The sequence below is a fragment of the Hemicordylus capensis genome, chromosome 2 (genome assembly GCF_027244095.1).
Source record: "Hemicordylus capensis ecotype Gifberg chromosome 2, rHemCap1.1.pri, whole genome shotgun sequence".
Lineage (NCBI taxonomy): Eukaryota > Metazoa > Chordata > Lepidosauria > Squamata > Cordylidae > Hemicordylus > Hemicordylus capensis.
In genome coordinates this window covers 340,737,645-340,753,565 of record NC_069658.1, presented here as the reverse complement: position 1 = coordinate 340,753,565, position 15,921 = coordinate 340,737,645, and the positions used below count along the sequence as shown (strand labels likewise).

At 42.6% G+C, this 15,921-nt stretch overlaps 1 protein-coding gene across 3 annotated transcripts in view; it reads right to left on the bottom strand.

Annotated features, from left to right (window-relative positions):
- CCDC69 (coiled-coil domain containing 69) overlaps positions 1 to 15,669 on the bottom strand; it is a 48,896-nt gene extending 33,227 nt beyond the window's left edge. For 2 of the 3 annotated variants that reach the window (XM_053301290.1, XM_053301292.1), the window contains exon 1: positions 15,204 to 15,427. In XM_053301290.1, coding sequence (XP_053157265.1) covers positions 15,204 to 15,392 — 189 coding nt within the window. In that variant the 5' untranslated portion in view covers positions 15,393 to 15,427. Of the gene's footprint in view, positions 1 to 15,203; positions 15,428 to 15,467 lie in introns of those variants that run through there. The other variant, XM_053301291.1, reaches the window with a different exon arrangement.
- Between the last annotated feature and the right edge of the window lie 252 nt (positions 15,670 to 15,921).

The following is a 15,921-nucleotide window of genomic DNA, read 5'->3' as shown; positions in this document are numbered from 1 at the left end:
CTCAACAGGGAGCTGCAGATTGCCCTGGCTCATGGGTGTGTATGTATATTATACACAACTTTCAAAACATGTTTGTCTCATTCACATGTTACATTTTAGGTATACACTTTAAAAACAAACAAACCCAAAGACCTAATATGTGTAATGTGTGGAGTAGCCCTTAATAATCAAGATACATGAGGAGTCAATAAATAAAAGTGAATTTATGTATAGCATCAGAAACATGAACATACACTATTTTTCAATGGAACCACTTTCTATCTCAACACATGTATTCCAGTGACTGACAAGCTTTTTGATTGTATCAGAGAAGAAAGTTTTTTGTCAAAAGAGTGTTGCCAGTTTTGCACCATTTTTATGCACCTGTCTACCAGGTCAATGTACATCCACTGCACTTGTGCGACCGTTTCTGAACAGTTTACACAACCTGTATATTTGGAATAAACAACTGCCTGTCCCCATATTGTTTCATAGTGTAACTCCGTCTGACAGTAAAAATAGAATGACACCGCTATTCAACTGCAGTGGAATCTGACAGAATAGCCACCATTTTGAAAACTGCCAGTGACAGTATCGCCAACTTTATATGGAAATTTCAGTTACTACACGTTCAGACATTCAGTAATGAGGGTGTGTAGTAATGCATCCTCATGTGTGTGAAAAAGTGTAAACTCAGTTGATTGAATGATTCCCCCATTGTACAATGATGTTATCTGAGCTCTTGGCCTTTTCTAGATTTGTCCCAGCTATAGAGGGCAATTGGCTAGCATACCATGATTTTACATAAAGCTGTGTTAAAAATAAAAATAACTTACTTCAAATATGGCCCCACTGCTCTAAAAATGTTACATCAGTCTTTACCCTTAGGATTTGGAACTGGAATCTGGAAACTATATTTATTGTACCTCTTGCCTTTACAATCTACCTAGAAGTAAGTGCTAGTGATTTAAATGGAAATTGTTTGTGCCACTGTGCTCCATTAAAGACCATGGAGAGGTACAATGACTAGTTTGGAGCATTACAAGATCATATTAAATAAAGGGATTTTCTGGGGTGGAACAATCATCTTCTGGAATAAAGGATACCAGTTTTTTTAAAAAAATAAAGTACATCTGGCAATTCTAAGGGAAGGGGGGTGTTATTTCATGAGTTATATGTCCCCCTGTCAATATGCTATTAAAGCTGGAATGCTCCCAGTCATTTCTTCTGCTTTACAGCAGAGGTTTGGGAAGCTGTATGGAAGTTTTGCTTAATCACAGGCTTGGCAGAATACTGAGACACCATATGAGAAACCAAACTTCATGGTACATTAAGCCCATTACTAGGGCTGACAGACTGATCTTTTACTTGGTAAAAAGTAACCCTTGGCAGGGGGAATCCTGGCCAGGACCATGGAGTTTGACGGGGGGCTTTAACTACCATAGTTCTGATCTGGATCAGCCCCACCCCAGCTGTGATTTGCCCCAAGGGGAAAATGATCATTGGTGTCAATGCTTTGGTGTTCAAAGTAGAATGCTGTGTAATCCTTTTCCTCTACCTTGCCTGTTTTGTAAAGGCCCTTTCCCTCTGGCAGCAGCACCTGCTTATACTTGGTTCTCTGGTTCTAAAGGGAAGAGAAGGCTTATTTTTAAAAAGTGCCAGGGAAACTTCATTTTATCTCTAGTTCAACTGGAGCCAAATGATGACAATCACACCCAGAATGACATACTTGATGCTAAAGTGCTAGCCCAGCCCTAATTCCAGTGATATAGTATCTTATCCCCATAATATAGGAGGGGAGGGGTACTTGCTACTGGGGTAATAGCCTTACCATAGGGGATGAGGGGGAAACAGTGTGAACAAAAAAATATATGCTTTCTCAATGTGCATGTGTGTGTTGGAGATGAACTTCCAGTGCATCGGCTTTTGCACCAACTGTCCTAATGACCACTAGGGGCATTGGGAGTAGAGACAGTGAGTCAGGGTCTCCCTATCTGTCCCTGCTCTATGACCCCTCAACTGACTCTGCAGAACTTCCTGTGCTGAGTCACAATCCTTCCTTTCCTCCTAGAGAGCAGATGGGAACATCTATCTCTCTCCTTACCTATCCACTATGTAGTCCTTTAGATTAGAGATAGGTCTTTCCTATCTAAGTGTATTTAACCAATAAATATTTAGTGTTTAGTCATACAAGGATCTCCATGTGTTTTCTCTAAACAGCTGCAATATCCAAACCATCCTCTGCTACCTACTCTGTAACTGGAGTGTGTGCTCATTCCTTAGTGCTCTGCTGTTTTACCTATTGTGGGTAAAAATCAACAACCTCTAACAGTGTGCCCATGTGCAAGCATTGGTGGGAGGAAGGGAGAAGAGATTCACAAAATGATAGGATATTTCTGGTATTCATCCAATCACGCTTCACCACCGTCGGCAACCTTCCTGGCAGTAATGAATAGAACCATTCTAGAAAGCAAACTGACAAATGGCTGCTGGGTCCTGCAGTGACATCACTGACACCTCATGATCAACACTATCAAAGGACACAGCAGATTCGGAGGGCAATTACTCCTATTGATTGTTAGGCTGAGATAATCAGGACTACAAGCATAATCTCAGTGCTGCTCTAGTCAGTTGAAAACCAGATTGTCAACAGCCTAGGAAATTGATACTATCCGAGGGTGGAAAGCAACTCCTCACTCTACAATCTTCCCTCCAAGATTGGAAATCAGTCAACAACTAGGACTCCCAATAATCCTGTGGTTTGCCTCAGATATGCAAAACTGAGATGAGGCAGGGCCAGACAAAGGGATTTTGAGGGCCTAATGCAAAGTGAGGTTTGGGGACTCCTGAGATGTATGCAGTGCCAAAAGCATCACTGAAAATTGTGGGGTGCAGGTGGATCTTTTCTACACCCATCTCCCACTTGAGAGGGTTGTGGAAAGAGTCAGGGGCAACAAGCAGCCCCCCTAGCCACACTCACCCTGACAGCATTGCTCCCTAGCCACACAGAAAGCTGCCTTATACTGAGTCAGACCATTGTGTCCCTCTAGCTCAGCAGTGACTACTCTGGCAGCAGCAACTCTCTAGGCAGGGTTTTTCAAAGAAATGTTGTTCCCTGCCTTACCCTCCCTGCAGATGGGCAAGCATGCAGATGCTCTTCTGCTGGGAGAAAAGCAGGTTTTAAAGAAATTCCTTATGATCCATGTTGTAGAATCTTATTTTGATGCAAGCAGAATTGATAATGAAGGGAAGTGGTGGATAGCTTCTGCCTTTTAGGATCGACCATCAAGGATCCGGCAGTCAAGAAATAAGCCGCAGACTAGCACTTGGTAGGGTTGCAATGAGGGCCTTGGAAAGGATGTTTAGATGCCGAGTGTGTCAATATCTACAAAGATTAGAATAGTTCGGACCATAGTTTTCCCTGTTGTTGTTGTTGTTACATTTATATCCCGCTCTTCTTCCAAGGAGCCCAGAGCAGTGTACTACATACTTAAGTTTCTCTTTTACAACAACCCTGTGAAGTAGGCTAGGCTGTGTAGGCTGTGATGTAGGCTATAAGTGACTGTGAAGTAGGCTAGAAGTGACTGGCCCTGTGAAGTAGGCTAGAAGTGACTGGCCCAGAGTCACCCAGCTAGTATTATGCCTGAATGGGGATTTGAACTCGGGTCTCCCCGGTCCTAGTCCAGCACTCTAACCACTACACCACACTGGCTTTCTGTTACATTCTATGGATGCAAAAGCTGGACTTTGAAGAAGCAAGACGGAAAAAGCATTGATGCTTTTGAATTTTGGTGCTGGAGAAGACTTTTGAGGATACCATGGACAGCCAGGAAAACAAACAAATGGATCATAGAACAGATCAATTCAGAATTTTTACTCAAGGCACAAATGACCAAGCTCAAACTTTGCACACATTCTGTGAAGACCCAGCTCCCTTGAGAAGTCCATAATGCTGGGGAAAGTTGAAGGCAAGAGAAGAAGAGGATGACCAGCAGTAAGGTGGATAGACTCAATTATGACAGCAATGAATGCACCACTGAGAGACCTAAAAGGCCAAGTTGAAGACAGCTCATCCTGGAGAGAATATATCCATGTGGTTGCTAAGAGTGGACACCGACTTGATGACATTTAATCAATCATTCAATCAAATAAGATCAGATCCAAAAATCATCTCTTTGGGGTGAGACTCGGGGCAGGGGATGTTTAATTATCAGATTTGCAGTTTGCAACTCTTTGCAAAGAGTGAAATTAGGTAGGTGTTTTATTCCACTACAAGCTAAAGTTTCAATTGCTCCCTGCCCAGAAAAATGTATGCCCTCTTTACACATTATGGTCAACACTCTAAAATCTGGCGCCACTGCCTCCTGCCCTTCATTCATTCATTCATTCATTCATTCATTCATGCCTTCCTTCTTCCACGCACTCACTGAACACCTCTGGGAATACCACAAGTAAGAGATGAAGCTATATGCTTAATATGTCAATCCCAGACTAGGCTTTTTCCACCCTTGTCTCCTGAGTTTCTTTTAGCCAGAGTCAAGAGAAGTGCCAAATTAGTGTAAACACACATCACTGTTAATTCAACAAATAAAAGTATCTTGCACAGCACATCATAAAGGACTCTAACAACTTGCAGCAACTGGGAATCTTATAGAAATTATCTCATCAAGTATCTCAAACAAACTTCATAACCTACATAAAAGCCACACTGCACACAATTAATCTATGGAATTATTTGCCATGGGATATGGAGATGGCCCCTCATTTGAATGGCTTTAAAGGGGGCTTAGACAAATTCATGGAGGACCGGTCTATCATTGGCTACTAGTCTGGTAGCTATAGGCCACCTCCAGCCTCAGAGGCAATATGCCTGTCAATACCAGTTGCAGGGGAGCAACAGAGAGAGAGAGGGCATGCTCTCACCTCTTGCCCCTTCCACTGTGTACAGTGGAAACAGGATGCTGGATAGATAGGCCTTGGGCCTGATCCAGCAAGGCAGTTCTTATGTTCTTAAATCAGAACGCATAGATCTCACATTATACCAAACACAAAGCCAACACATTCATGATTGGACAATGCTGCTTAATAAAAATAAAAGATACAGGTGAATTATATCAAAAACCTCAAGGATCAGATAATGCTTACTGAAGGAAGACTCTTCCTTCATGGAGCCTTCTTAACCATAAATATGGTTATACTTATTCTCACAACAACCATGTTAGGATTTCTCTCAGCCTTGCTGAGAGATAAGTGACTGGTACAGTCACCCAGTGAATTTTATGGTTGAATAGGGATTTGGTTTGCCCAGTCCCAGTCCAACACTTAAACCCAGGGCTGCACAACTTCTGCTGTTCTGCAGATGTTGGACTACAATTTGTCATCTGACATTTGCAGGAGGGCTACAACTCCCATCATCCCTCACTATTGGCCACTGTGGCTGGGGATGAGGAAGTTGTAGTCCAAAAACAGCTGGAGGGCCAGAGCTGTGCAGCCCTGGTTTAAATCAGTGACCTATCAGTGACCCCAAGCATCCTCACTTACTAGGATGCTTGGGGTCACTGATGCTCACAATGATTCTGTGCTTCCTCCTCCCTCCGCACAGCGCACACCAATTGCGTGCTGCTCCTTTGCCAGACTGGGGGCTAAGCTGTTGTGTTGTCCTCTCCAAGCCAAGCTGCACCCCCCCACACACACACACACCTGGGACAGGGGCTAAGTAGTGTAGGGGAAGAATGGCAGTTCAGTCCCCCAATAGCAGAGCAAAGCCAGTTGGGGGAGAATTCAGCCAAGCAAGAGGTCTGGAGACAGTTCTTTAAGTATGAAGAACAACAAGGATGTATTTAGAAACTACAAAAGAACAGGGAAGCTGAGCTAAAGGCTTAAGGGGGAGAGGGACTAAACAAACTGCCATCTCTGGAGAGACAAAATGGAGACTAACACTGGAAGAACAAAGAGGGAAGGAGTCCAGCACTTTTATCCATGTACAGCAGCAAATATGCCATCTGACTTGAACTGAATATCAGCATATGCTTTATCTGATTGTTTTCTTCTGGGGTCACCTTTACCTGTCGAACAGTAATACGTTGAATGCTCTCAAATCTGAAATGGCATTGGCAAGAGAAAGTTACGAGGGGGAAGGACTTCTTACAAGAATCCTAGATAGTAATTTATCCCAGCCACAGCTATTCTTGCTGAGAGCCAGCCAGGTATTCAGGAGAATCGAGGACAAGTAAGCCCTTAGCAGCACCTAGGATGTAAATTGACCCAGACAGTCTCTGTGGATTTCCAGGAGTAATTGATTTCTTTCATGGGCTTTCTTGTTTGTTTGTTTCATATTATAATATAAGCACCATACTCCACCCAGACTTCAAAAGAATCCATACAAATGCAGGCTCCATGCAAATGCAACCTTTGCATGCCCCTTAAGCCGGACCTGGATGGAGGGCATTTTTAGGGGAGAAGAGGCAGGCAGGTCTGCTACTTTCCCACTACAACTCCATCCTTCAACTGTTTTCCCTCCCATCTTGGACTCCCAGCCAAGTACAGAAAAGCAACAGGCAGGAGAGATTGCAGAGAAAATACAGCCATTGGGAGTAGAGTTAAACTTCCTTCCCCCACTGCTTCTTCCCTGCAAATGTTCTTTCTCTGTCTCAGTTTTTCATGTCATGAGAGAAACACAGGCTTTGGATTTCTGAGATTGCCTTGGCACAGAACATCTAATTCTGGCCCCCTCATGGACCCCCCCTGATGTTCCTGTGCTTACCTTCAGGCAAGACAGAAATGGATCCAAGGGCACAAGGGCTTCAAATACCTAAAACTTTGTATTTGAAATGGCTGCCCCCAAATCAAACCAGATGAACTCCATGCCATACTCCAACATTGTGCAATCATCAAAGTTCTTATTCTGGCACCACCATTATAAGGAACATAGAAGTCTCTCTCAGTATCTGATTAATATTACCAGTGCTCCACTGAGGAAGGCTTTTACATCTTTTCATTTTCAGACTGTCCCTTCATCCTATCTTAAAGAGAGATTTTGAAAACTCCCAGGGGAACAGTGCCTTTGTCCTTGTGGCGCTGGTCAAGTGGATGACATCATCCACTACATCCTCTATTGCCATATTTATGATGAGTTCAGGGAAAAATCACTGAAGATAGATAAACTTAAGGGGATGGATGTAGAACGTTGGACTTATCTTCTTGTGGATGTGATTCCATATGTCAGTGGTCAAGTTACTAGTTTTGCTATGCTTCCTTTTAAACTCAGAAAGAAATTTATATATTCTATAATGTAGCATTGGTTTTATCTCAACTTAACTGCTGTAACTTCTTGGTATGTTGCATTTCTTCTTTTATATTATTTATTATTTATTTATTTATTCAATTTTTATACCACCCTTCCAAAATGGCTCAGGGCGGTTTACAATTAAAAAAGAAATTATAAAACAGCATACAACAACAACAATTAACAATTGGGCACCACCCCACTCATCCCATATGTTATGCTATGTTATGACCTGTGGTCACAACAATAAACTTATTACTTACTAATTCCAACATTGGTAAAAATTATTTTTTAAAGCACATAGTGTCCTCAAATGCTGGAAATATCCTACGGTATAGGAAGGGAAGAAGGATTATCACACACTCTGCTCATACTTTTAGAGCATTTTTGGCAAGATAATAAATAATGATTTAAATAATAGTTGCTTTCCTGATGGATGGAAGTAATAATAATTGCTAGCAGTTAACCTATAATAGTTATAATTGCTAGCAGTTAACCTATAATAACCAACAAAGTTTAGCTGCATGCTGTAGTTTAAACTCCTTTTCTTAAAAGTAGCTGCAATTACTCTATACCTACTTGAAAAATCATTTGACTCTGCCCATCACTAGGAACACAGGAAGCTGCCTTCTACTGAGTCAGGCCACACTGGTCCATCTAGCTCAGTATTGTCTACACAGACTGGCAGCAGCTTCTCCAAAGTTACAGGCAGGAGTCTCTCTCAGCTCTCTGGAGATACCAGGGAGGGAACTTGGAACCTTCTGCATGCAAGCAGGCAATTCCCAGAGCAGCCCCATCCCCTAAGTGGAATATCTTACAGTGCTCACATGTAGTCTCCCATTCAAATGTGAACCAGGATGGATCCTGCTTAGCAAAGGGGACCATTCATCCTTGCTAAGACCAGCATTCCCAATGCATGATTGAATGCTCCCCCCTTTTTAAAAAGACTCATTCCTACATACAAAAAACATATCCAAGAATATGACAAGATCCCTTCTGCCTGACAAAATTGTTTTCTATATCCCAGACATTTTTTGTGTATGTGTATGAAGGATCACAACATGTTAATGTCCATGTAAATGATACAGCCAAGACACAAATTTGTCATTTCATTTGCTGTTCGTGAGAACTAGCCCACAGGGCTTGTAGAGAAGTGAACATATGTTTACCATATGCACATACCTTAGGTTATGTGTCCACACATAAAAATGTACCCTACACACCCTTAGGAGGCAACAGTTCTACCCTGAGGGTCATCATACACATCACTTCATACTAAAGTCAAGGCTTCTGTGCTGCAAGTAAGACCTATTTGCTGGACATGTTCATGCCATGGTTTTTTGTTCTGCAGTTATTTTGTGAGAAATTGATAGTATTTGTGCCGCGCCAGAGAAGGATGCTGAAAATGTGGGAGAGCAACATGCCTGTGCCACAGATCATAATAATCATTCTCCATTTCCCTGTCTCCTCCAATGTCTCTGAGAGACTGTTAACTCTTTTATGGCAGGTATCAGAATGAGGATGTGACCCTGGATGTGGATGGAAAGATTATTCAAATCAAGAAAGAGCAGTAGAGGAGGTCTTCCTTTGTCTAGCATTTCTGGCTGATCCCAAAGTAGACATTTTCCCCAACATACTATTTTTTAATTCCATGAAACTATGTTCCCAGAAAAATATTTGCAAAATCCATGTAGACTCTTTCAATATAATGGAACATTGTTGGTGTGTATCCTCTGCAGATGCTTCTCTGTAGGAGGAGAATATTAGGTCAGATCCAGCCCATATGAAGAGGCTAGCTTCCCTCTTGACCTTGCTCCAACACATAAAGCTCACTGGTGTGTTTCATTATGGTTATTGGTTACATACAATATTGTAATGCAATTGATTTCACACACCAGTTTGACTGCAGATGCTATCCAAGGATGGATCGCATTGGGCTGTATGGAGCATTTATGATACACATCGAGCTATAACTGGAACTGCTGTCTCAAACATTTTTCTGTCTGACTTAGAAGCCATCCAAGAGATATTTCTTTAAGCTCCAATTTTCACATCAAAGTCACAGGCTACTAAGGATGAGCCTCTTTCTCAGAAGATAATAGTCATCTCTTTCAGGTAGGCTTCACATATATTACCCCACGATAGAAAAGGAATCAGAGCATGGAAATAAGGAATAAGAAATCAACAGCCAGATTGGCTGCTTGGAAGCTGGATCAGTGAAACTACTGCCCCAACAACTATATGCACGCTGGACTGACTTTTTATTCTCAGCAAGATGGGTGGATCTTCTGACTAGTGGGGTCCAAGCCTAAGATCTACCAAAGCTTATGGCTGAGGTTTTTACTTATGGAGATGGGATCTTGGTATAGTGGCAATCCAAGAGCTTCACCTTCTCTATATGCATAGTTTCCATCAATGTCTAGTTAAGTCCATCAAAATGTTTCCAACCTCTGTCTAGCAGAGGCCTTAGGCTGTGGGTATACACTTTATGCAAAGCTGACTTGATCAAAATAAGATCATAATGATGTGTAGGTCAACAGCTTTCAACTTTTGTTTCTTGTTTTAGTCTGGGAACCAGCTAGTTGGAGCAGCAATCCTATTGCCCCTTCTCATGATGCATCAGCAACATATGTATAATATCCCACCTAGTTGTAAGAGACAGAGCAGATCTTCAAGGAAGCTTGCCAGTTTGTTGCTTGGCTGTTGGCTCATAAAAGCCCCCAGTGAGAGGCAGTCAACCTCAGGACATATGGGAGAAACTTGGATATTCACCCTCCAAACACACAGAAGAATACATGTTCCGGACTCTACTCATAAGCTTCCCCATTAGTAGCAGCAGACATCTTCCCATCCCTCTTCTAACTCTACTGGAAAGTGACTGCAGACCGCTGCTGGTCCATACAACAGCTGCTGAAAAGGCTGTGCTATAATCACATGAACTGCCAGTCCATTTCAGCTGTTTAATGTGTGCCTGGGCGGACTACCAAGACTAGTCACCTGCAATGTGCATACAATGGCCAAGGGGAAAAGCTGAAGAAATCCAATGTAAAGTCTAAGTGGATGACAGAAGATACAACAAAGAGAGAGATGTTCCTGTAACCAAAGGATGCAGGAAAAGTCGCTTCTAAACACCCTCACTGTTCACACACAATTGTGTCCAGTGTTTCCTCTTCCCTGTGCATTTTTTTTTTTAGCCTGATGATCAGGTTCTGCCTGCTTACATTTTATAACTGTAGGTTGTTGCAGTATTCTTCTCTTGTTGAGCATTATATTTAATCAAGATTTGGAAGGAGGCCAGAGCTCAGCCCTGATCTTCCAAGAAGGAAAGGCATCTCCCAGCCCTTCTCCCCATCAGAGATCAAACAAAAAAACACAAATTGTGCCCTATTGTGCCTGGCAGCTGAATTCCACCCCTGATATAATGTAGCACTGGCAGCACCACCCAGCATTCTTATTGCTACAGACCCCTGTAGGCGGCTTGTTTACAGCACCAACACAAACGCTTCCTTATCTTCTTACTGGTGTAAGACCAAAAATAGATGACAGGAAAGGCTGAGGCCTTCCAGAACTCAGACCCTTAAAATGGCAAAGAGGCAGGCTGTGTGTGATATGAACAACTCTACCTGAGACCAGATTACTTCTGGCTAGCATCCCCACCAAAGTTCTTTCCCACTCTAAAGTTGTGTGTTTCTTTTTTGAGTATAGGTCAAGAAGAAAGCCATTTTCCAACCTGAATTTTCTGCTTTTAGGTACATGAAAGCAGCATAGTAGTTTAAAAAATCCGAAAGCTAGTTAAAATGCTACAATGTAGTCAGAAAAAGGCTGATGGCAGATGCATGTCTGAGAGATGTTCTGCATACTACTATGCAGAATGAGGTGGTAGAATTCTGGATTGTACCGTTGCAGTTCTGGGCATCTCTTTTTAAAAAAATGCTCCTCATTCCACAGACAAAGACACACAGAGACATAATTATCAGAGAGAACAGTTACATGTAGCCCACTCGCTGATGTGCTGGTTTATTACATACAGGCAACTGTTTATATGGGGGAGCACTGAAAATTACTACCCTCTCACCTGCCTTCATAATGATTCGAATGGGTCACATATACACAACCAACACACTTTTTGAAGGTGATCCAACAGTGAGTTACTGTGTCTGTGTTAAAAGAATGAGTGACTTTCAGTTTCACAAATCCTTACATTTCCAGCTACTTTCTCCTGTTCAGCCATTTTTGTCTTAAAGGTTGTAGGCAGGGAACAACATTGGAATGAATTGCAACACACCTGTTGCAACACACCAGGGCTGTTCTTAAACTCAGGAATCATTAGGTGCCTCGTGTGTCTATAAATAAATGATATTAATCTTTAAAATAGTATATTTAGTATGCAAAATGCTTTCTGACTCTTCTCAGACCACATAAACAATCTGAATCTTTTAGGATTCAGACATTAATCCAGAATAACCATCTCTCTCTCTCTCTCTCTCTCTCTCTCTCACACACACACACACACACACACACAGACAGAGAGAGAGAGAGAGAGGCAGAAGATTCTACAGAAGTAGGACAATCTAAAAATCCTTCTGGGTACCATTATGAGATGGCTTGGTTGAAATGTGTGGGAAATTGTTGCTTGTAGAAGTTCTCCATAATACAGAAGTATGGAATGATTATTTGAATGGATTGAATTTTTCCCACTTCAGTTCTCTTACTATCAGTATGAAATTAAGCTCCTCAAGATTAGATTTTTTGTGTACAACATTTTTAAAATGTAGTGTCTTTTTGAAAGGGGAAGGAATTGCTGTCAATGCTCTGACTGGGCTGATATGGAAGTGTCTGATCTTGCCTGCTGAAGATTAATGTACTTCACAATACAGTTAAACATATTATTGAGCAGAGACAGGTGCATGCTTTAAAAAAAAGCAGTCACAGATGTATATATTCTCTCATGTAAGGGAGAGAATATTTGTGGGCAATAAAAACGAATAAATACATACTTGTGGAAATACTTAATTTCTGAAGAGGTCTGCATTATCATTTTGGCAATGCTTAATTTGAACCAGGGCTCAGCAGGCCTCAGCTCTGGAGAATGTAGTCATCAAAGCAAGGGTGCCTCTGAGCATGTGCAGAGTGTTTTCCCATAGCCACTCAGTTAATGCACATCATTTTCATCTGATTAGCGGGCAGGGTTTTAGCAGCATCAGTGCATTTGACTTCCAGGGAAGTTTGAAACCCTGGAAGTTTTTAGAAATTAACAATTACATATTGTAATGGATTTTTCTTTCGTTTTCTCAGTATTTAGTAACCAAGAAGCAGAAATAGTCATGGGTGACACAACCAGTGTTCTCTCTAATTTTTTTCATCTGTGTGCGGAATGAGTTTAGTTTTGGTCAGCAGTATCAAGGCAGTGTGTGCACACCTGCATGCAGAATGGGGCCTTCCTGATTCAACCTGAGCAGGATCTAAAATTAACTGAGCGGACATCAAAAAACATGTGAGCGCGCGCACACGCGCACGCCTTAGAGAGAACACTGGTGACGACCATGACATACTGTGATTGACTGTATGATTGACAAATGATTGACAAAGGGATTAATCTTGCTTGGTCATGTAAGATGTTCCTGATAGATTGAATAACATTATTTCTTTGTGCAATGTTCTGTACCTATATGGCTTGAAGGGTCTAATTCAACCAACATGTGATTTGACACATGAAGAGTAATAAAGCATAGATCATTTGGAGGACTGAGGCCTAAACAACCTCATTCGGGTCGTGTCATCTCCTGAGCATCTACTTTTAAAACGTTAGCAAAACTAGGGCTTTGGGTTGTTTTTGCAAAATTAACAAAAAAATTGCATGAGATTACTAAAAAATATTTCAGATGTGTTTCTCATCAAATCATTGCTTTTTACTCTGACTACTAACCACTAAACTGTCATCAGGAATGATGAAATTGTCCGGATTTGTCTTGTGAATCTTGCAATTTTGTAATTCAAGAAGCCCCAGATCTATGCCAGATCTTCAGGGCAGCTCCCAGTTTAGCTCTACAGCAACAGACAACTGAAAGTATCTCTACAAAAGGCTAGTACTCCCTCCCCTTCTCCAGAGATAACCCTTGCTAACAGCCTGAAACTATAGAAGTAAATCCTTTCCCCAAAATAAGTACTGTGGGGGTAACCCAGTTGCTATTTACCCTGACTCTGGCCAAAAGCTTCCAAAGTATCTTTCTTAATTCTAGAGTAGCTGTCTGGAAGATACTCAAAAGGAAACTTCTTGTTTACTGAAGAACTGAGGGAGTTTTCACTGCCTTTCATGGAATTTACGTCCTTTTAAAGAGTTGCAGTCTAGCATTCACCAGAAACAACCTTTGAAGATTATATGCAGATGCTCCTGGGCACCACACATATACTACTGCGCTAGGCGTTCAGTGGACACACATCATCAAACAGAAGTGATTTAGGAGGCATACAGAACAGTCCAACCTTTCACTCCAGATTCCTTGTTCCAGAATAAGTACTTTCTCCTGGCACTGTATTAGCAGCAAATGGCACAAATTAGAAGCAGCATTCCTGCATAAAAATTCCTGCACTTACTGGCAAAGTATGACTATGGCTGCAATCCTATGGTAAACACACTTACGAGGATTTAAGCCCCACTGAGTACAACAGAATTTACTTCTGACTAAACATGCATAGGGTTGTTCATATAACACATTTTAGACCATACTAAAAGATATGGTGAGGGTCATTCATCTATAATCAGGGGCGTAACTATAATAGGGCAAGGGGAGACAGTTGTCTGGGGGCCCACTGCCTTGAGGAGCCCCCCAGAGGCAAGTCACATGACTGACTCCCCCAGCCGCGCACCCACCCGGGTTTCCTTCAGTTGTATTCATCCTCCGAAAGTGATGTGAGTGTTAAGACCTGGAGCTACCAAAACAGCATGTCTTTCTCTAGTACCATTAAATGACTTGCTTCGTCCACAATTTACAAAACCTGTAAAAAAAAATTTAGGAGGATGTTCTATTGTGGCACATAGATTGTGTGTATGTGTGCGTGTGTGTGTGTGTACATTTTAATATGCTTTTTGTTACCACTATTTAGCCTCATTTAAGATTTCTTTACTTCATGAGCTGAACTTTAGTGAGGGGGGGCATTTTAAAATCTTGTCTCTGGGCCCACTCCAACTTGCTACGCCCCTGTTTATAATACTGCATATAATACTGTATAATACCGCATATAATAGTGCATATACTCCTGTATTCTTCAGCAAGATTGCATAATACACATCACATACATCACATGTATATATCATATACACATCACATGTGCTTAAGTGTGTAGGCTCATTCAGACATTATGGTCACTTGTACATACAGGGTACATAGGTACAGTCATTTATATGTTATGCTGAACGCAGTACAGAACACAGTACAGAAGTACATTTCCTATCTGTACCGCGCATTTGAAGGGGCTATATCCAAATTCACTTTTAAAATGAACACAGGTACTACAGTCATTCAGACAAACACATGCACGTGTCTACAGAGATCTGTACGCTCGGTCGTACAGCATAAAGTCTGAACTGGGCGTATGTGTATACACACACACACACAGAGTTATTCAGGCACACGACAAAGTGTACACACTTCCAGCCAACAGTCAGTGTCGTTACCAAGTGGCTGCCTCCTGCTGCTGCCTGCCTGCCTGCCTTCACTTTCTGGCTGCATACAGTTAGAAAGAAATCTCTTTGTTGGAAAGTTGGGCGGGCGGGGAAAGAGTACCGATCGGCTTTCCCAACCTCAGGGGCGTGCTTTAGCGACCCACACGAGAGACAGCGACTGCTTCCCTCTTTGCTTGGACTCGGTAGCCAGGCTTTGTTCACGCAAGTTTATCCCCGCGGCCGTGAAGTCCTGGGCTTTGTTACTAAACAACTTACTTCCTTCCTCTTCCTCTCTCTCTCTCTCTCTCTCGCTTCTGCCCAGATTACCCGGCGGCGTACAGAGCGCCTAGGCTGCCGTCTCCTGCGATCCGCTAACTGATTAGATATTTGTGCTGTAAGGGCTGAGTGAGCTGAGCGAGCGGAACGGGACGTCTGATCAACTTCCCTACCCTCGCGCCAGATCATTCCAAGCCCGTCAAGAAAATCCCTGCAAGGAGGCGCCCCCCACCTCCCAGCCCGGCTCTCTTCTTCCCCCTTTACCTTCCTCCTGGCTTCACAGCAGCCCATTTTGCTTTCCTTGCAGCCCATCCCTCTTTGCCTGCGGCGGGGAGAGCTCTGCGGAATCCCAGCGGTTAAGTGCAGCCGCAGGACGGGGAGGTCTCCATCCCGTGCACTGCCTGCCTCCTACGAGACCCCGACACTGAACCTGAAAACAGCCGACTTGAACTTCATGTTTAGACAGTCGCGCGCCGTAAGTATCAGAAGAGAGGAGCCCCTGTTCAAGTTCCCCTTTCAAATAAATAAATAAATAAAGAGAGCCGCAGCCGGCGAGAGCGTCCGTAGAAGCCTCGCTGTGTCGGTGGCAGTGTTGCTGCTGACATGGCCAGGAGAGGGCGCTGGAAACTCACCGGCTGCTACAATCCTTTGTCGTCGACTCGGCACCCAGAGAGAGAGAGAGAGAGAGAGATGGGGCTTGGTTGGTTGTTTTAAAAGA